Source organism: Lissotriton helveticus, chromosome 1_1 (genome assembly GCF_964261635.1).
Source record: "Lissotriton helveticus chromosome 1_1, aLisHel1.1, whole genome shotgun sequence".
In the NCBI taxonomy this organism is placed as follows: Eukaryota; Metazoa; Chordata; class Amphibia; order Caudata; family Salamandridae; genus Lissotriton; species Lissotriton helveticus.
This window is the reverse complement of record NC_136057.1, coordinates 21,350,456-21,372,207: the sequence shown is the minus strand read 5'-3', so window position 1 is coordinate 21,372,207 and position 21,752 is coordinate 21,350,456. Positions and strand designations below refer to the sequence as shown.

General features: G+C 48.1%; 1 protein-coding gene across 1 annotated transcript; it reads left to right on the top strand.

The window, feature by feature from the left end:
• The first annotated feature begins 2,820 nt into the window (after positions 1-2,820).
• MED19 (mediator complex subunit 19) lies at positions 2,821-21,172 on the top strand. Its single transcript, XM_078674107.1, has 6 exons — positions 2,821-3,082; positions 10,219-10,341; positions 10,928-11,061; positions 15,899-15,995; positions 18,498-18,592; positions 19,837-21,172. The coding sequence occupies exons 1-6, from the start codon at positions 2,887-2,889 to the stop codon at positions 19,903-19,905; spliced, it is 714 nt and encodes a 237-aa protein (XP_078530233.1). The 5' UTR covers positions 2,821-2,886; the 3' UTR covers positions 19,906-21,172.
• The last annotated feature ends 580 nt before the right edge of the window (positions 21,173-21,752 follow it).

Here is a 21,752-nt window from a genome sequence, read left to right as displayed (position 1 = left end):
AGAAATTTTATTCTGGAGAATCTGCAGCACCAAAAAATTGATGTGGACTATGAAGAACATCGTAGAATCGTTGCCACAAAACGAGCTCGCCGAGACCGAGTCTGGTTTTCTCATCTTGAGAGATTTGAAAGAGAATTGAAGACTTGTGTTCTCAGCAACTGCCTTATATCGAAAACCACTCTACATACCTTAAACATGTCAGAGTTGCCAAAGCATGTATGGGAAAGAATTGCTGTGAAATTCTTTGGTCCTCTTGACAATGGACATCGCCTGATGGTGATTACTCCCGTTTTCCATTGCTAGAAGATCTGTCATCTGTCACTGAAGAAAGAATCATAAAGAGATTTGACAGCATCTTCGCGACATAGGAGGTTCCTGCAATCTTAAATTCGGACAACGGCCCACCTTTCAACAGTCGAGAATTCATAGACTTTCTCAGTCATCAATGTGAAGCATCAGAAGAGCACACCTCTTTGGTACTCTTAAGAAAGTTATTCAGCGTGCTGCATTGGAAAAGCTCGACCTTAAAACTGTCTTGAATTCTACTCTTCGAGCTTACTGTTCACCCCTCACTCGACCACAGATGAAAGCCCAGCAACCTTGATGTTCAGGAGAGCCATGACGACCAAGTTACCTCAATAGACCACCAGAAGATCAAGTACTGAGGTAGAAATCTGTGTAAAAGACTTGGATCGTAAAAGGAAAATGAAGGCTATGTAGACAAGTGCAGACATGTAAAAGACATTATTTTCACTAAAAGAGATCGCGTGCTTGTCCGTCAACCTAGAAAATGAACATCTGATTCTCCCTTTGCTGCTGAGCCCTTTCATGTTTTGACAAGCAAAGAACACATAGTAACTGCCCGACGTCCTGGGAAGTCCATTACACAAGATTAGTGGCATTTCCAACGAGTGTCTCATCGCTTGTCGGGCTCTGATGTCAATGTAGAGAGAGACTGGGTCTGAAAGGTTAAGTGAAAACCCCCTGACTGCTGCTGTTCCTACATCGCCACGGCAGACATAGGGCAATTCTACTGTCTGTCTCCAGTTTCCAAAGACACAGTCAGGACGAGTGATCAAAGCAACACAAAGACTTATTGAAGAGCTATAATTGCGTATGTATTTATTAAAAAAGTTTTTTTTTTTTTTAATAGAAGGGGAGCTATACTGTCCTGTGAGTTCGCAATAAACTGTGACGTAGGCGTTAGAGCGCAGTGAAGTGAATGCTGGTTTAGAATGTTGAGTTTGCAGTTAGACGCAGACAAATAAAGAAGTGTTATACTAATCTCCGCATGTGGCGTAGTCATTAGCGTATACACAGGCTGGAGAAGACGCTACATTACTTGGCAGGGCTCGACAAATCCACTCGACCGCATTTGCGAGGGAAATTTTATGAGGTTGAGCTAATTTTAGGTCCTACTTGCCCTTTCTAGTGAGTGGGAAAACATACTAACTTTTGTCCTCCATCTTTGAAAACGGAGCAAATGTGACAAGGTAAGATTTAAAGGCCTTTTTATTGCTCACAAAGTAAATGAGCAATAAAGAGGCCTTTAAATCTTGTTATCTTGTCACATTTGCTCCGCTTTCATAGACTTTTTAGGTTACTGTTGGGTCGAGGAGGTTTTTTTTTAAAGTACTAGACCTGTAGGACTAGTACCATTTCTCAGATTTGTCGAGCCCTGCATGGTAAATCGCGGCTATTATTTATTTATTTAAAACATTTGTAAAGCGCAGCTGTCACCTTGCAGGTATCCTGGCGCTGTCAAATAACTCCTAAGGTGGAAGACAGTGGGGCAACGGAGCGGGGTAACAGGAATTAATATTTAGGAAAAAGCCAGGTTTTGATCCGCTTTCTAAAAGGAAGAAGTTCGGTTGTTTGGCGGATGTCGGGGGGCAGGCTGTTCCAGAGTTTTGCGGCTGCAACTCTGAAGGATCTTCCCCCGGTCCTGACTTTGTTGAATCTTGGTACTGTGACCAGGCGGGCTGTGGAGGAGCGGAGGGCTCTGGTTGGGATGTACCAGGTGAACATGGTTTGCAGGGAGCTAGGCCCGACTCCGTGCAGTGCTTTAAAAACAAGACAGAGTGATTTAAAAGCCACTCGCTGTTTCATGGGGAGCCAGTGCAACTCGGCCAGTGCCGCAGTGGCCGAGGATCTCCTATTCCAGCCAAGGGCCAGTTTGGCAGCGGCCGTTTGGACTCTTTGGAGACGGTCTAGCAGTACAGCAGGGGCCTCAAGCAACATCGCATTGCAATAGTCAAAGCGACTAAGAATGGTACACCTGACTATTAATGCCCGTGCCTGATAGGGGAGAAGTGGCATGATCTTGCGCAGGGAGCGCAGAAGGGCCGAGCAGGTGGACACTGTCTAATGTACCAAATCCTGATTAAACGGAGCTAAGTACACAACCGTAGAACTGCTGCCCTTTTTGTCCATGTCAAATCTAGACTAGACAGCACCTTGCCCATGATAGAGCCCTTTATAAATACACATAACACAATTTTTGTTTGGTAACCAGTGCTCTCATTATAGCCTTTCACATATCTCTGGCATTTAATAACTTTAGCTCCTGCGACATACTGTACAAAACCTTGCCACTATATCCATTTCCAAATCCCCCCCTAAAACTTAGTCCTGATGATTTAATTGCCTGACCCGAAGATGGCGGCCATACAGAGCTGACCACGCACATGCGCAGTTATGCGTTCGAGTGATTGGTGCAGTTGCTCTCGCCTCTGGTAAAAATTTCTGCCGATGATTGGCTGCGGGCTATTTCCGCATCGTCTCATTGGCTGCGCACCTAGCCAATTGTGTGTACGTCCTGTGGTGATTGGTGGCAGGCTCTCTCTGTTACGCTGCCTCGGTTCAGAGCGCTCGCGACGCCGCGCGATGGAGCACTTCTCCGCGCTCTTCGGCTCCCCGCAGTCCGACCCCTCGCCAGGGGGCGGGGGCGGCTCCTCGGGCTTCGGGAAGCCCCCTTCGCAAGCAGGACCGGGACCCCCGCCTCCTCCCGGACCCGAGGACGGAGCCCGGAAAGGGGGCTCCGGAGGAGGCGGGGCCTTCTATCTGCTGCGCGAGCTGCCAGGTAACAGCCAATCAGAGCAGAGGGTGGGCGGGGTGAGCGAGTCGTGCGAAGGAGCGGAAGCGGGGCGTATGAGTGACGGCTGGACTGACCAGACACAAAGGCGCAGCCTTCTAGAGTGACGTGTGTATCGACCAATTGGGGTCACTCTTACGGTGTTTTGGGGAGGTGGGGGCGCTGAGTAGCCCCCGTCGTTGCTCGTTATAACTTTTAAATTGGCAGAATTGTAATTAACTCCCCCTGTGGGCCCGCAGGGGGGGGGTTATTTACAACTTACATGTATCATTACTGTTCCTATTGTGAAGCGCTCTGACACCTTCGGGTAAAGTCCGCGCTATAGAAAAACACATAAATAAATAAATAAATACATTAAAAAAAAAACTGTATCAGTGACGCCTCTGTTTACTGTGGGGTCCTAGTGACGCCTGAGAGGGGCTCCTTCGTACTAACCCGGCCGAACTAACTAGTTCTAACCCCACAACCTGCTGACCCACCAGTAACCTCCGTGCTAGGCCTCTTGGGTGGTGTGGGGGCTCCTGGGGGACCCCACAGAGAGCTGCCCCACTAGTAACCTCCCCGGGATTATCACAAGGATTGGACCCACTAGTAACCTCAGTGCTAACCCTCTGAGATGATGGGACCCCCCCACCCCCCACAAACAACTAACTGACTTCACTAGGGGACCCCACAGTTACCTGATCCACTTATAACTTCAGTGCTAGGCCTCTGGAGTAATGTGGGGGCTCCTGGGGAACCCCACAAAGAGCTGACCTCCCTCGGGGGTCCACAATGAGCTGACCCACTAGTAACCTCCCGTTAGCCCTCTGGAGTGACAGTGGGGCTCCCATCAGTGCTACCTCTCTGGGACACTCCGTTATAATATCAACCAATCAATCAGCAGAATTTGTATAGCGCGCTACTCACCTGTTAGGGTCTCAAGGCGCTGGGGGGGGAGGGAAGGGGGTTGCTACTGCTCGAACAGCCAGGTCTTGAGCTTCTTCCTGAAGGAGAGATGGTCCAGGGTCAGCCGTTGGTGAGTGGGGAGGGAGTTCCATGTCTTGGCCGCCAGGTAGGAGAAGGATCTTCCTCCGACGGTGGATTTGCGGATACGTGGGACGGAGGCGAGGGCGAGGCTGGCGGATCGGAGCTGGCGGGTGGGTGTGTAGAATGTGAGGCGGCTGTTGAGGTACTACGGGCCCATGTCGTGAAGGGCCTTGTGTGCGTGGGTGAGGAGTCTGAACGTGATCCTCTTGTTGACAGGGAGCCAGTGCAGGTCTTTCAGGTGGGCAGAGATGTGGCTGTGTCGGGGGATGTCCAGGATGAGACGTGCTGAGGCGTTCTGAATGCACTGGAGTCTTTTCTGGAGTTTGGCTATGGTTCCAGCATAGAGGGTGTTCCCGTAGTCCAGACGGCTGGTGACGAGGGCCTGGGTGACCTTCTTCCTGGTTTCGGTGGGGATCCATCGGAAGATCTTTCGGAGCATGCGCAGGGTGTTGATGCAGGATGGCGAGACGGCGTTGACTTGCTTGGTCATCGTGAGGGAGGAGTCCAGGATGAAGCCCAGGTTGCGTGCGTGGTCCGTTGGCTTGGGTGAGGTGCCCAGGGCAGGGGGCCACCAGGAGTCGTCCAAGGCGGAAGGAGATGGTCCGAGGATGAGGACTTCCGTCTTGTCTGAGTTCAGTTTCAGACGGCTGATCTTCATCCATTCCGCGATGTCTTTCATTCCTTCCTGGAGGTTGGCTTTGGCGGTGGTGGGGTCGTTGGTGAGGGAGAGGATCAGTTGGGTGTCGTCGGCGTAGGAGAGGATGTTGAGGTTGTTTGGCGTGCGATGGCTGCGAGAGGGCTCATGTAGACGTTGAAGAGGGTGGGGCTGAGTGAGGAACCTTGCGGAACGCCGCAGATGACTTCGGTGGCCGTGGATCGGAACGGGGGAGGCGGACTCTCTGGGTTCTTCCGTCGAGGAACGAGATGATCCACTCCAGGGCCGCTCCTTGGATTCCGGTGTTGCTGAGGCACTGTATCAGGGTGCGGTGGCATACGGTGTCGAAGGCTGCTGAGAGGTCCAGGAGGATGAGGGCAGCTGTTTCCCCGTTGTCGAGCAGGGACCTGATGTCGTCGGTGGCTGCGATGAGGGCGGTCTCTGTGCTGTGGTTTGCTCGGAACCCGGATTGAGAGGAGTCGAGGGATCCGTTGGTCTCGAGGAAGGCGGAGAGTTTTCTGTTGACTAACTAGTAATGTACGATACTAGTTTATTGTCATGCTATTCCCTAAATGTGTTTTTCATACCTTTTATTCACTTGCTTTTTTCCCTCCCTCTCCGCTCTCCTCTGGTTGTAACTTACTCGCCCTTAGAACACTAGGGATTGAACGTTCTTATTATGCCAATTGGGCTGCTGTTTGTGGGGATGTATGTGAGTGAAGACCTGTATAGTGCCCAGGGTTGGATTGGGATTGAAAATCGGCCCACATTTGCATAATCACTCCTCAAATCACTGATTTGGCGTAATCTTATAAAAAAAACTTTAGGAGGGGGGGTTAAAAAATGCAGGGGTTAGTTTACAGTTGTGAAACAAGTGAGGCCACTTCTACTCAGGCCCCCTGCCCCCGCTCAGTATGTGCACACATTAATGGGCCGGCCAGCAAAAAGAGGCCCACAGCAGCACTCGGGCATTGCCCGAATGCCCGCGTTACCAATCCGACGCTGATAGTGCCCCCTACCCTACCCCACTCCACCCTCATTTGAATTGGCTTAGAGGTCGTCATTTATTCACTGCAATACAAATGTTTGTTAGCACAGATATGCTGTCTGCGGCTGCCATACCTTTAATGTTCTGCAATTGAACTTCTGTTGCACCCGGCTGGCGCATCCTGAGGCATTTGTGCCCCTAATGTTGATGTGACAGCCGCCAGCACAACTCTGTGTGCCTCTCTAGATGCACCAATACAAGCAGTCCATTTTGAGCTGCTGGCCACATCTCTTCTCCATGAGAATCACATTTTTAGTTTTGCCTTCACAGCGCTTGCAAAATCTCTTAAAAAAAAAATAAAATCTTAAAAGGCTTAGAATGCGCCTAATACTTACAATTCGTTGACTTCAACGTTGCTCTAATTGACATGCTTCTGATTGCCTAGCATGTCAACTGCACGTCATCCGCTTTCACTTCCTGCTCTAGTTTGCCATCCATGCATAGTTTGGAGCTTGCACCAAGTACTCCTTCTTCTTTCTCCTACGAGCCTGGGCAGCACATGCACTGCTGTGAGGCATGCAGTAGTAGAGTATGGCTGTGAAGCCCGCACACTCTCCGCCCATATTCGTCATTGGCTTGTACATTGTCCTTCGTGAAATGCTGGCTTCTGATTCCTTTATAGGCTTGTCAGTCCCTCCTTGTCTTCATTTGTAACCTCCCACGAGGACTGACCCTTTTGCTTCGGTTCTTACACGGTTCGTCTTTAGACAGTAAGCACTATTTTCTTTAATGAGTCTCTCTTACTGCAGGAGGGTAGGAGAGTCTCTCCTTCGCAGTTGTGGCCACCTCTAATCATACATGCTTTCTTTACTTGCCGCAGGCTGAAGGGTACCCGGCCGATTCATTTGCCAGTGCTACATCTCTGCAACACACACTTCATGGACGTGGGACGCTTCACTTAAGCGCTACTAGTAAAATTTAATCAACTGTCTCACCGCCTGCAAGGCAATAGGTCTCGCATTTGCTAGAGTTTAGCCTATTGGCATTGTAAATGACAATGCCTTTTATTTACATTTTAAAAACCAAAACATAAATAAAAGGCATTGTCATTTACAGTGCCAATAGCTCAAACTTGAGTAAATGCGAGACCTATTGCATTGAAAATGCTTGTTTTAATAGTAGTCCTGCTTTCCTAGTGAGTGTATGTGCCTGCAGTCTCTGATTGACATCCGCCATTGTTTGAAACGCAACTCGCTGTTGTTTTTAAACCCACCCGCTAGGGTGACCGACTGGCCAGGATGCAAATTCTCGACAGGGAGCAAGTGAAGATCTCGTAGATGTTGAGTCATGTGTTCGTGGCGTGGAGTCCCGAGGACAAGTCTGGCTGCAGCATTCTGGATGGTCTGGAGTCTGTGAAGAAGGGATCTGTTGATTCCAGTATTAAGGGCGTTACCGTAGTCCAGTCTGCTGGTTATGAGCGCGTGGGTGACGGTCTTCCTGCAGTCAAACGGGATCCATTTGAAGGTCTTGCGGAGGATGCACAGGCAGTTGAACCTATTGGAAGCAACGGCGTTTACCTGGCGGTTCATGAAGAGGGAGCGTCGAGGATTATGCAGAGGTTGCATGCGTGGTCTATAGGAGTGGGTGGGTTGCCGAGGGCAGAGGGCCACCAGGAGATGTTCCAGGCTGAGTTGGAGGGTCCGAGGGTGAGAACCTCGGTCTTCTCAGAGTTAAGCTTGAGGCAGCTGTCTTTCATCCAGGTTGCCACGTTCTTCATTCCCTCCTGAAAGCAGAGTCTGGTGCCGTCGGGGTTCTTTGTCAGTTAGAGGATGAGCTGGGTGTCGTCTGCGTAGGAAACAATGCTGAGCCCATGCTGTCTGCCGATGGCGGCGCGGGGGGCCATGTAGATGTTGAAAAGCGCGGGGCTGAGTGATGATCCCTGGGGCACTCCGCAGTTGATGTCAGTGGGTTTGGAGAGGAAGGGAGGGAGTCTGATCCTCTGGGTTCTGCCGCAGAGAAAGGATCGGATCCAGTCGAGGGTGGCTCCTTGTATCCTAGTGTTGTGAAGTCTGGCTGCAAGGGTGCGTTGAGAGACGGTGTCGAAGGCTGCGGAGAGGTCAAGAAGGATGAGGGCTGCGGTGTGTCCCTGGTCAAGTAGCATGCGGATGTCATCTGTGGTGGCGTGGAGAGCGGTCTCGGTGCTGGGTTACTGCGGAATCTGGACAGGGAGGTGTCTAGGATGGAGTTCTCTTCGATGAAGGCGGTCAGTTGGGCGTTCACGAGTCTTTCGGTGACTTTGGCTGCGAACGGGAGGAGAGAGATAGGCCCGTAGTTCTTCATGTTCGTTGGGTCGGCCGTGGACTTCTTGAGGAGGGGTTTAACCTCTGCACGCTTCCAGTCGTCTGGGAAGATGCCGGACGTGAGGGAGGTGTTGATGGTCTGTCCAAGTTCGGGTGCAATGGAGGCTGCAGCCCTCTGGAATATGTGCGGTGGGCAGGGGTCCGTAGGGGCTCCTGAGTGGGTTTTATGCATAGTTGCGGTGATGTGTTCGACGGTCGCGGGCTTCCAGGTCGACATCATTGGTTGATCTGCAGCGATTGGGGGAGAGGAGGTGCCGTCCCTCGTCGGTTTGCTGAAGTTGTCGTAGAGGTCCGTACTACCTAAAGAACATATAGTTAAGCGAGAGTGAGACGGAATGTTTGACCTCCGACCTTGCTTTTCCATCCCAGTCCTCTTCTGTTAATTTCAGTTTCCATACCCCTTCACATCAACCGAAAACTGTGCAAGGTATTCTTATGCTGGGCAATAATCTGACACATCCGTAAAAGGTTAATGTGACCCGGAAGCTTCCAATCATGTGTTTAATTTATTTATAGAAGTTTATGTAGAGCGTACGTTACCAGAGGTGTTGAGTGATTTTACACGAGAATGAAGAATGTTACATGAGAACGTTTAGAGTAATAAGGTAGTTGTGGACCAAACTTATGGCTACTACGGTTACTGAGGGTGAGTTATATATATTTACAAGATTACATATTGCAAGTAACAAGATTAGCAGGTTACACAGAGAAATATTACATATTTACAGAGATAAATACAAGTTGTTAAACGGCATAGTTTAAAAACTTAAATATAAGACGGCTTATGTACCATTAGGTTACAGGATAATGGTTCAGGCATAGTTTAAAAACTTAAATATAAGACGGCTTATGTACCATTAGGTTACAGGATAATGGTTCATTTAAGAGTCATGAAACATTGGCGTCTTGCCATTAAGGCAGAGGGCGTATGCCTTGGGGCAATCACTTAATCACCCTGTGCCTAAACACAAAAAAGAATTGGCAAAACCAATAGGTTTCACCTCTGCAAAATCTATTTGTTTTGTCAATGATTTTTAAGACGTTGCACATCTGCTCTAGCTGCTGTACCACATGGCTTACGTTAAAAAAAAAAAAAGCTAGAATTTGGAAAACATCTAAATCTCAGGACTTTTTCTTTCTTTTAACTTTAAAACCTGAGGCTAGCGCTGCTGTGTAACATGTCTAAAAACATTGACAAAGCCAATAGATTTTGCAGAGACAAACCTATTGTCTGTGCCAATGCTTGGAGAAGTGTGGCTCAATGGTTAGAGCGGCAGACCCTGATGCAGAGGTCTAGCCCGGGACCAGGGTTCAATTCCCCGCCTCGGCGGGTCTTGGGCTAAAAAATTCCACGGACCTGATAATTCTCGCCTCGGTGCCTATTCAATCATGGAGTCCCACTCTGCAACTCTCGGCAATAGCTTGCTTAATCGCCACAACGGCCCCCACAACGCTAAGGATGCCTGGCCTCCACCTTGGGGGTGCCCAGGAGTGGACACCTCATAGGGAAAGCCAGGATGGGTTCCACAGTGGTATTCGTACAAGCGCCTTGAGACCCTTGCGGGTGAGTAGTGCGCTATACAAGTATCAATTTACATTTACAATGCTTGTTAGGTCTAGTTTACCAGACTGCTGTAGTGATGGACATTTTGTGTACTTATCAAGAACAAAAAGAGTCTTAGATTCCAGCCATTGCTTATCATCACATGTTCCTCCCCAGTGTGCCCTGGACTGTGCACTCTGGTGCCCTCTCCGAATCATGTTGCAGAAAAACCAACTCCATGTCGGGGCCTGGACTGTGTACACATGTGCCCCAAACAGCCCTGTTAAAGGATTCCGCATCGGAGAAGAGGCTAAAATTAGAGCTCACAATCCTTTCCTTTTCAATGTTGTCAAGAGCTGTACTGTATTCGCTTATAGTCTGTGGGGTGCTCCTTCTAAAGCACAACATGTGCCGAAGTTTCTTGGCTTGTTACAACCAGTGTAGTGTCCAAGTCCTGGCATCCCGTCCATAGCTTGCCACGTTTCCTTGATTGTCCCTCTGTGCTCCAGACCTGCTCTAAGATTGGAAGTTCTTCTCACCCCATCATAGGTGCCACCGAGCTGACTGGAAGCACAAACCTCATCACCCACTTCAGCCTGGAGCACGCCTTCATGAAGTTCTGTGGGAAGAAGGTGAAGGAAAAGCTGAGTAACTTCCTGCCTGACCTCCCAGGTGAGCCCAGGGATTGAGGACTGGCCGGCAGGAGCTACCGTTGGAGGGAGGGATGCTGGGCCTGGCCGCAGGAGCTACCGTTGGAGGGAGGGATGCTGGGCCTGGCCGGCAGGAGCTACCATTTGAGGGAGGGATGCTGGGCCTGGCTGGCAGGAGATCTCGTTGGAGGAAGGGATGGATGCTGGGCCTGGCTGGCAGGAACTACTGTTGGAGGTAGAGACGCTGGGCCTGGCCAGCGGGAACCCTGTGTTTATCAGCGCAGAGTGGGCCCTAAAGAGGCTCTTGTATAACAAACCGCTTTCTTATGCGGGACGCAGGTCCTGTGACTCTATTAAATGTTCTTTCTGGGGAAATTGAAATGCAATGAATTGTTGATGTAGAACAAAAGAATTTGGGACCATGATTACTTAATTATGCAGGGAATTCCTGAATCCGGACATGTATTTATATTAGCAAGTGGTATTTGAGAGAGCACTGGGCCCACAGCTTTGGGAAGGTTCATGAACCGGTGATACCGCCACAGGAAGAGGGTTGCTGCTGAGGTATTGATGTCTGTATTCCCTCTGTATTTTTCAATCCTGTACAGGTACGATTGACATGCCAGGATCGCATGATAACAGCAGCCTCCGTTCACTGATTGAGAAACCTCCCATCTGTGGGAACTCCTTCAATCCCCTGACGGGGACCATGCTGACCGGCTTCCGGCTCCACCCAGGCCCGGTAAGGGTGGCTGCTTCTTTCTGAACAGGTTCATCTATGAAGTGGCCACTGGTTCTTTTCACATGCTTAAGCCACCTTTGCTGGGGCTATTGGCTAGGGGGAAGATTACTCGGGGTCCTGGGGTGGAGTAGGTGCCATGAAGCAGGTGAGCGCAGCAGTGAATTCACATGCCAATGGATTGCAGTATTAATCACAGCACCTACTACCTTATTGTTTATAGGGAAAATACGACCCAGGGTGGCCACGGATGAGTTGCATTTCATCAGACGTGTAGCTAAATTGGGGCCCACCAATGCCCTCTATGCAGCTGGATAACGGTTGTGGGCGCAGCACGTGTCTCACCGGTTATTGCACACGACTGCCATCTTGGCAGTAAAGTAAGAATAAGATGTCCCCTGTTGTATTCTATCAATTCAAGCTGTCCTCTTACATACACTCCTGCGTGCCCCCACATACAGACTAAATGCCTTGTTGATAGTACAAAAATATCGCCTTTATTAAAAAAAATTGTCTCACAATTTATTTTCGTTTTATACACCATAAAAAGTTCAGAAAAGCAATTTCATTAAAAACGCATGCAATTCCATAAGTGGAAGAAGCAAACTTTCATACTCTCTCATTCACATATATATGGTTTTAGCTTGTATGACACCAAATGCAACACATTTCCTTATGCACCAAGTCATTACTGTTGCTCCATCCCAATTTAAATCTCAACATTTTGCACATTTTAAGCATACAACCATAACAATGCCTATACACCGTGAGTAGCTATTTGCAAGTGTTGCATTATCCAGTGCCCATCCGTAAAGAAGGGGGGACAGATGGGTTGTGTAACAGAGGTTAAAAGCAGTCTCCTGACCGCGCATGTACAAAAGGCGTAGCAGCGCCTAAGAATCTTACCTCTTGACGGCTTGCAGACATTTCTGACGCAGTGCATCTTAGGCCAAACTTGGATATAGGGTACAACAAAAGGAGGACCACTTAAGCAAGGAGGGGTGAGGGAGTCTCAAGAGAACAGCTGCCAGCTCTATGACAACAGGAGTCTGAAAAAGGGGGCCATATCACGCTGGAGGTCGGGGCTACACACCAAGGAGGGAAATAGGTTGTGTGTCTCAGCCCTGAATATCATTCCGGGTTCCCCAGTGTTGGCGACCATTTCGTGCTACTTCGTTCCATCGCAATTTATGTGCATATAACATTAAAATATATGATTATAGATCACACCAAATACACTATATAAAAACAATATTCAAAGAGAAAAAAGTTGTACCTCCTTTCAGTTTATATAGGTTTTTCATATAATATCGCGGGGGACCACACTTAATCTTGCAGTGTTATAAAATATAGTTCTCGTACGTATATTTCTCTCAGCGTCCTTTTGAAGGACGTCCCGATTGATTTAGACGCGTATAATAATCCTGCTAACAGCTACCAAGTATCAGTAAATATTGGGGCTTTCGAAGGAGAACGCTGAGAGAAACATATGTACCAGACGTATATTTTATACCGCTGCCAGATTAAGTGTATGAAAAACCTATATAAACTGAAGGGACGTATACACTTAACTTGGATTACGGTGTAGAGAAATTGATGAATCCCACTGTTGAAACTTTGAAGCATCTAGACATCCTGTAACTATAGGATTTGCTTATTCCTGCATTAATCCTATGAAAACCGGAGGTGTAAACAGAACCCCAGGGATAAATCAAATCTATACAATGTATATATAACCATGCATGAACCGCAATTCTATTTTAGATTTAACAATACTGTCCTGAAGAAAGTGGTGTCAACCAATCTCATCCCACTGAAACGCTGCATTGACAACTTTTTTCTCTTTGAATATTGTCTCTGAAAGAAACACGTAGTGATAGATTCCTTACCTTAGAATTACCCCCAGGCATCAGATTGGATCAAAGAAAGTTTGTCGTCAGCAGTACACCTGCGCATCGGTAGGCGTCGTCGTGCGGCTCCTCGTGCATCGTTGGTGCCGGGATGGCATCGCTGGAGCTACTTAGACGCGCCCACTTGCGCTGACGTCAGTTCTTTTTCCGCACCTGCAAGCGCAGATCATCTTTTGACTGAGCTTTTCGAGGCCTCTTACCTCATCTTTTCGTGTCGATCGACTCCTGGTGTCGTAGGGATGCCTAGTTTCAAGAACTGCGGGGACTGTCATTGCATGATGTCGGTGACGGTTCCCCACCGCGTGTGTCTCTACTGCATGAGGCGCGACCACGACCCCAATTTGTGCCCCGACTGCCAGGCCATGGCGCCGAACACTTTGCGGGAGCGGTCCCGAAAGTTGCTTGAAGTCCGGAAGTCGGCTCCGCGCCACTGGAGGTCCCCGTCCCGTGGGAGGACGAGGTACCGGTTGCGTCGGTGTCATCATTCTTCGCACTCGGGGTAAGGAAAGTCTAAGCATTCCCAAAAGAAGTCGAAGAAGCATCGTCACTCCTCGACCTCCCGTCGCGGCTGAGGGTGTGGGCGGTGCCACCCCCACGGCCGTCGCCGCCAGCTTACCCCCCCTTTCCCGGATGCAGGAGCAACGCCTGCTCAGGTGCAAGAGTTTCTTGCTGCCATGGCCCGACTCTTTGGGCCGTCTGGCCCGACTGGGGCTCCTGCTTTGCTATCTCCGGCGGCCCCGACACCGCAGGCCCACAAGGGATACGGGATGGGATCCCAATCGACGCCGGTTGACCTAGTGATACCTCCACCGGCGCCGATCTCCCCGGCACCGCTTCCGATATCGCATTGGATGTCATCGTCCCCAGGTTCAGCCCTGACTCTGACACGGTGCCAGATCGGCGTCTCCCGATTCCAATGGGCCATTTTGTGCCCTATGTCAATCCTCCTTATTTTGAGCCTGTTACACAGACTTCGGAGGAAGGGGAGGACTGGGAGGGGTCTGAGGACCCTCTAGCACAGGACTGTGCTTATGATCCAGACAGGGCAGAGGATTTGGGCGATGCCAGGTGTCCCTCCACTAAGATGGTATGCGCCTGCAGGTGGAATAAGTTTGTGGCATGGTGCAAAGCAAATGCTGTGAATCCCCTTTATGCCCATCTTTCAGAGGTCCTTCTTTTTCTTATCTCTTTGGCCCAGCAGGGCTCTGCTCTAGGCACTATCAGGGGCTATCTCTCGGCCATTTCTGCTTTTTAAAGCTTCCAGATCAGCTTTCCCTTTTCAAGTCCCCTGTAAATAGTCTTGAAAGGCATCAAGCACATGTTTCCTCCTGTTCCTTTCGTAAAGCCTCAGTGGGACTTGAATCTTGTTCTTACTTTTCTGATGTGTGCTCCTTTTGAGCCACTTCACAATTGTCCTCTTTGTTTCCTCACTCTAAAGACTGCTTTTCTGATTGCCATCACCTCTGCCAGAAGAGTGAGTGAGCTCCAGGCTCTTTCTTCTAAGACTCCTTTTCTCTCTGTCCATCTGGACAAAGTTGTTCTAAGGACTCGTCCTTCTTTTCTGCCAAAGTTTGTCACTGCCTTTCACATCGGGCAGGCCATCACTTTGCCCACCTTCAAGACTGCTTCTTTGGCCGTTCTGTTCTCCAGAACTTTCTGGTGTGATCTTGGTTTGCAGACCCACGACCAGGGTTGGTATTGCTGGGGTATCTATTCTAAGGTAAGGAATCTATCACTACGTATTTCTTTCAGATGAACAAGTTACTTACCTACGGGAACGATATATCTGTAAGAAACATTAGTAGTGATAGATTCCTTACCGCCCCACCCATCCTCCCCGCTCTGTGAACTGACTTCTAGGGTAAGGTTATCCTTTTCAGGGCTCTAGTTTCATAGCACCAGTGGTCAGTTTCTTGCATGGCTCTGCGTTCCTGGCGCGGAAAGTCGTGTACAGAACTGACGTCAGTGCGCATGGGCGTGTCTAAGTAGCTCCAGCGACACCATCCCGACGCCAACGACGCAAGCAGAGCTGCACGACGATGCCTACCGACGCGCGGGGGTACTGCTGATGAAAACCTTTTTGGATCCAGTCGGACACCTGGGGGTAATTTTAAGATAACTAATCTATCGCTACTAATGTTTCTTAGTTATATCGTTACCGAAGGTATGTAACTTGTGCTTTTATATTGCGTATTTTGGTGTTATCTATAATCATATATTTTAATGAAATATGCTCATGAATTGCGATGGAGCAACAGTAATGACTTGGTACTTATGGAAATATGTTGCATTTGGTGTCACACAAGCTGAAGTTTGCTTCTTCCACTTACGGAATTGCATGTGTTGTTATTGAAATTGCTTTAATGAACTTTTTATGGTGTATAAAATGGAGAGAAAAAAATTAAAAGATTGATACTTGTCAAAACCCAGTTCTCTTTGTGTGAGATGGGTCTCTCTCTTGTTTTTTGGAATCTTGACAGTAAAAACATCGCCTGCTCTTGATCCACTCAGGGGCTGAGATTCTAAGACCTCAGGATCTTCCCTCTTAGCTACCATTCTAGAAGAGGGGTCCCTCCTTATTCGCACCGGCTTATGGTGGTTTTCACAGACTGCCATGTAGTTGTGGGTCTTTTGATACGAGTGCTGCTCTGCTTCAGTTATATGCTGGAAAGGATTTGCTGCCTCTCTAGTAGGAGAGGACAGTTTGATAGAGCCTGGCTCCTTTTGGACTTTTACTGTCACTATAGTAGGCGAGGACAGCTTGATAGAGCTTGGCTTATGCTGGATTCTGCATGGAGTCAAGGTAAAGGGTTTTTCAGATGTCCTAAACATATGTTGTTTCCTCCATTTAGCAGTGGAGGGAGAACTGGCCCCTGCGTTGCTCCTTTGTGCTTCACTCCTTTGCTATGTCTGCTTTGTTTTTTTTCTAGTTGCCAGAGCAGTGTCGCTTGATGCACATCCAGCCTCCAAAGAAAAAGAGTAAACACAAGCACAAGCAGAGCCGAACGCAGGACCCTGTGCCACCAGGTAATGTGAGGAGCAGACTCCATGGATCTTCATTGATTTCCACCTTCTCTGTTCATTATTACCCGGGGGCGAGGGGGAGGCGGATAAAGCCCGCCGCATGTCCAAAACTCAATATATCCTCTACCTACTCATCTCAAACCTCATTCTACTATTTCCAATGCACAACCCTATTTCTCACCCTATATCTCTACCTCATCCCAAACCCCATACCACTGCTATGATCCTCAAAATAACCCTTTCTGGACTCTTTCCTACTCTACCCCTTATTGCATCATCTCATACCTCATTACTATTCAGATCTTCCCAACAAGCCTTTCTAAAGCCATCTCTCTGACTCCACCCCCCTTTTACTCATCCCATGCTTCCTCCTACTGCTATGAGGGCACCAAAAGAAAATTCTAAATCCTTCCCTCTTCTATCCCTCCACTGTTCTCTTCAATACAAATAACTGACTAAGATATCCACCGCTCAAATTACTTTCATATTTCACTATACTAATTCACCACTAATTCGTTATGAGTTCCGGAGTAGCGTGCTACTCACCGAAAAAGCTCTTCAACCCCTCATCAGGGGTAGTAAGCGCTATATAAATGCAGTTACAATACAATAAAAATTAATGCCCACCCTGAGCCATCTACCCACGTGGCAGTTTGGAGGCATTAACTTTTATCAAGTTTTTAGCCTGTCGCCCACACGACTGGCCAAAGTGGCATGCATTCTTTAAAATGATTAGGGCCTGCCGCCAACGGGGCATGCGGTGGGCCAAGGGGGCAGGTATTTTTATCAGGTTGCCCTGGGGGTAGCAGGCCGAAAACTTGATAAGTTACTGCCCCTCAGGTGCCTTGTGGGCAGCGGGCCCAGGGGCGCATTTATTTGTATCAAGTTTTGGACCCGCAGTGAATTCAGCAGGCCCAGTGGACATTCACTTTTTATAATGTTTATGGCCCATGGGACACTCAGTGGGCCAGGGGGATTAGCGTCATCGTGGCCCTCAGGAATGCTAGAAGCCTTCCTCGTATTGACCCAGTGGCGACCGCTGGACCAATACAAGGAGGGTCGCATTCTCAAATTTCAACAGCTAAATCCTGGAGGGTCTGCTTAAGACACAGAAGTAGCAGCACAAGGTGAAAGTTCAGTGCTCCAAGGTCATGATGTTAGAATAGGTACACATGGGTTTATGCACAGAAACATCAAAATGAATGGTGTAAAGGTGAAATCCAAAGAAAAAGATTGTTATGGTGTTTACATTTCTGTATATAGATTGGGGCGTTCTTTTTAAAGCATTTTACTGCTAAGGATAATGTGGTCATGTTGTGGCCCAGTGCAGCTGCCATGCTTTTTTTTTTCCTGGTTCTTGCAGCTGGGGAACATGACTTTTGTCAGGGATCACAGTAACCTGCAGTGCTGTGGCCTGCACTCCTTTTCACCTCCCGAGCATGCTTTTTTCATCGGGGTTGGTGAACCCTCAGTGCTGTGGACTGCACTCCTGTGACCTCCTGAGCTTGTATCTTTCATCAGGGATGGCAGAACCTGCAGTGCTGTGGACTGCACTGCCCCTGACCTCCTGAGCTTGCTTATTTCATCAGGGATGGCAGAATCTGCTGTGCTGTAGTCTGCACTCCGGTGACCTGGGCTTGCTTATTTAATCAGTGATGACAGAACCTGCACAGCTGTGGTCTGCAAACCTGTGCCCTCCTGAGCTTGCTTGTAGAGCTAGAGATACACTGCTGGAGTCCACTAGGACCTACGACTGGAGTTTGTTGAAGAAATGTGAGCTGGAATACACATTTCTTAATTATGTGACGAAGAAAATAAACAGCCGTCCATGGCTGCTGCAACAGGAGGAACAAGTGAAATATCTGAATGTAATAGAGGCCCGAGTTCTGAACCTTCAATACTGGGGTTAGGCAGGTTCCCCGGGAGTCCCGAAAGATTCTGGCATTAAGTGAGAAATACCATCCTCCCTCGCACTGCTGACTTAAACCAGTTCAACGTCAACATGTTTTTAGTTCATCCAGGCGCGAATCTAGCCAAAGTGGGATTGTAAGTGAGAGGCGCTGATGCTGGGGCTCCATGAAGTGAATCCCTGTAGAAATCAACACTGCCTAGTCGAAGAGGGGAGACCGCTCATACATGATACACACCAGGTTGCAGGTAGATGTCCTCTTTCGTCCTACCAAGTAAAAGCTTATAAAGCCCTTTTGAGAATGGACCTCTGACTCATTAAAACTGTTTATGATGGGGAACGGGAAATCCTATACAAGATCTGTTATCACTGTGAATGTCTCTAGCAGGGGCTTTATCTAGAGTATTGTTTCCTGGTCTGAGAGATCCCCTCTCTATAAAATGAAGTGACGGTCCCTTCTTGGCTTCGCTCCTTTAATAGCGAGCACTACAGGTGGGGCCCAAAAAACTGTAAAGGCCAGAGGAATAATGGCGGTATCTTAAGGACTGTCAAATGTGATTATCTTAATATGTCTTTCCTATGAACCTTTTCCCTAGAGACCCCCTCCGACTCTGACCACAAGAAGAAAAAAAAGAAGAAAGAGGAAGATCCAGAGCGGAAGAAGAAGAAAAAGGAAAAGAAGAAAAAAAAGGTGAGGAGAGAATGTTGACACCTCAAGACTACCTTAAAATACAGCATTGGTTACTTTCTAGTCAGTGACGTGGGGTAGGACACGTCATCTGGGGCAGGGACGAGGACACATGGCTTTGATCTTGTGCCCTGCAGACGTCTACTGGGAGAATTGCTGCCTCAAATCTGGCTGATCTCCCTGTGGAATATTGTGTTTGGGCTTCACTTGCTTCTACGTGATGAATGTGTTGGTTCTTCACAGTATTTGCCCAATGAGTCGTCTCCTTGTGTTACCAGTGTCTTCCGACATGGTTGTTGGCAGTCTGAGAATGGTCCTCCGACACAGTAAAACCATTTAGTTAACGTCAGTCTGTCTACACGCTCTCCTGGTATTGATGGCTGTCGAATCACACATTTAGATTCCATCACACGCTCCGATTGTAGCTCGATTTGTCTGTCACGTGTATTGGCTGGAACTCTCACTTCCGGTATCAGTTGCTTCTCCTTTTGTCTACCCCAATATCTTGTGGGGCAGATCCTTCCTGTCACTTATTTCGTCCCTGCCTCTCTGACAGTTGTCCTCTATTGGTGAGCTTTTATTTCCACCCTGGATCACCGACAAGGGTCCTCTAGTGATGATGGGGCGCCAGGTTCCCATTTCCACGTGCCTTCCTAAAGGCGTGCTGCATGATCACACTCCCAGCCCCATATCTGCACTTGTCCTGCTAATGAGAGCGCTCTGGCGTTGGTCATACTCCCACCTGAATGTTTCATGAGGGTCTTTCGGAGAGTTACACTCCCACGTTTCAACTTGTTTTCCTGATGCGGGTCCTGCAGTACGATTGCTCGGCTTGTCCCATATTTCCTCTTATGTTTTCCTGATGTGGGTTGTCTGGGTTAATCCCTTTCGTAGTTATCATCTCCCTGTGCTACCCGTGTGCTGAGGAGACCCTGTTCAGTCTTGTTATCCTGTGTATAGCCCTGGTGAGCGCATTTTTATGGCAATGTCTCTGTTTTCACTGAACGAAGCTCAGTATTTAACATGTACCCAGATCCCCTTTTCAGCTGCCTCTTACTAATGTGTGTTCTGTGGGTCACTTAATTACTACATCCACTTGCCACATTGATCCTAAGTTAACTCCTCCAGGCTCCAGATGGCTCTTTCCTCCAGCTTGTGTTTCATCAAAGTCAAAGGCCTGCTGTGTGCTCTTGGACAGACCCAATAGCAACATTAAACTTAATGACATATCTTTTTATTTCCTGCAGAACCGTCACAGCCCGGATCACCCTGGTGTCGGAAGCTCTCAGGCCAGCAGCAACAGCAGCCTTCGATAGTGGCCCTGTGAAAGGGCGCACTCTGGCAAAAGGATGGTTGAAACGGGCACCATTCTATCATCCTTAGCTTGTGCCCTACCAGAGGGAGCGTGTAAGGTGGAGACGCTCATTGGCCCACCTTGGTGCTATTGATTGAGCCTGGTTCAGGAACTGTGAGTTTCAGACCTGTACTTGGACAACCTTTGTATGCAGAACACGTTTTGCTTTAACCTGCCAAGATGATCTACGTTCTTCCTCATGAGTTGGTGAATTCTAGGTGGCTTTGACTTGTGTGTACAGAGTGTGAACGAAGTTTACAAACGCTGACTGTCTGGAAGCTAGCCATCCATCCTGGAGTATTTTAGGCAATCCTAAATTTAGCACAATATATTGAAATGAAAAAAGCAACATTCTAGCCACTTGACTAGGAAAAATGCCAGGGGCTCCTAAAACATAGCATGGACCTAGGGCTTGAAAGTACAAACCTCTAAACTGTCTGTAGCTAAATCACCTAAATTCCAGGGTGTTTAGGACTAGTCCTGTGCATATAGCGTAGGAACCAGTCTTACAAACATAGTCAGTCTACAACTAGTCGTTTTCATTAGAGAAATCTAGACCGATCACTGGTAGACCGCCCTCGGCAGAGAGTTCAAACCATGGATGCAAAGGTATAGACCGACCTACTAACCCCACTGTTCAAAGAATTCCATGGGTTGTTGGAACTGTACGTAAACGTGTGCGTTGAGATTATAAATGGCAAGGCTGTGTACATACCCATCCTGTTTGTGAGTCCCAGGGGATCATAGACGTCTGCAAGGTTGTGTAAGGAGCCTGGTTCCTGCGCTCCATCGCAAGTATCCAGCTTGTCTGCAGGCTAGATTGGTAATCGCTGGGGTATTTCTTGAACACAGATCCACCGATGACCTCAACAAAGGCGAAACTTGTTTTTACAGACAAAGACTGCCTGCATTCATGGATGTGGAACTCCCATGGATTCAGACATGTACAGTGGCCTGTGCACAGAGAAAGAATGCAAGCCTTTCTTGCGAACATTGAGGCTGACTGGATTTGGCATTGGAGATTTCAGGGGTCTCGGACATGACTGGAATTCCATTCTAAAAATCTGAGCCAATAGCTCTGCCTCTGTTTCTTTTGAAATGTATAATTTGTTTGTAATGGAACAAAGGTTTGATTATCACATCATCCTTATGTTTTGGTTATTTATGTTTATAAAACATTTTCCTATTTTTACTTTTGTGTATTTTAAATAAATACAATGGCAAGCCTATTCCGTTTACCTCTCACCTTTACTACATTGGAGGCTTTATTCTTCTCAGCCACAGGCCTTCTAATCCAAGATTCATGTTGGAGTGCTTTGCTGGGCAAGATTTTGCAAAGGATACAGAAAAAACCCAGATAAATGAGGCAGTGATCTATTACTATGGGCATATGGTTTGTTTTCTAGGGATCAATGTAACAACCAGTGGGTGAATTTATTTATTTTAAATGCAGGTAAGTGCAGGTGTTTTAATCAGTTTCTGTTGCAAGCCATGTGCTAAAAGTTTTTTCTTGATTCTTGCTAAAAGTCAGTTTGTCTGCGACACGAGTAGCTCTTCACCACAGAGACCAATCTTTATTTGCTTCAAAGCTTTCCACTGCTTCCTTTCCCATGACTGTACGAAGACTGAAGCCAGAGGTTCAGTAATGTTCGCCTGTCAATGGATTGTATTCTTGGAATCAGTGGATCTAGAACACAGACGTCACTCTGGTCTTGCAATGGGTGCGTTCACCTCCCTTCATGGCAAAGTGGTGAACTCCTGTATAGGAAACATGGAGCTCATTGTATCAGTGCTAGAAAAACTCGAAGA

Coding starts and splice junctions, on each gene's coding strand:
- MED19 (XM_078674107.1), top strand. CDS start 2,887: ATGGAGCACTTCTCCGCGCTCTTCGGCTCCCCGCAGTCCGACCCCTCG. Junction 10,342..10,927: donor CTTCCTGCCTGACCTCCCAG/GTGAGCCCAGGG, acceptor AATCCTGTACAG/GTACGATTGACATGCCAGGA. Junction 15,996..18,497: donor GCAGGACCCTGTGCCACCAG/GTAATGTGAGGA, acceptor CCTTTTCCCTAG/AGACCCCCTCCGACTCTGAC.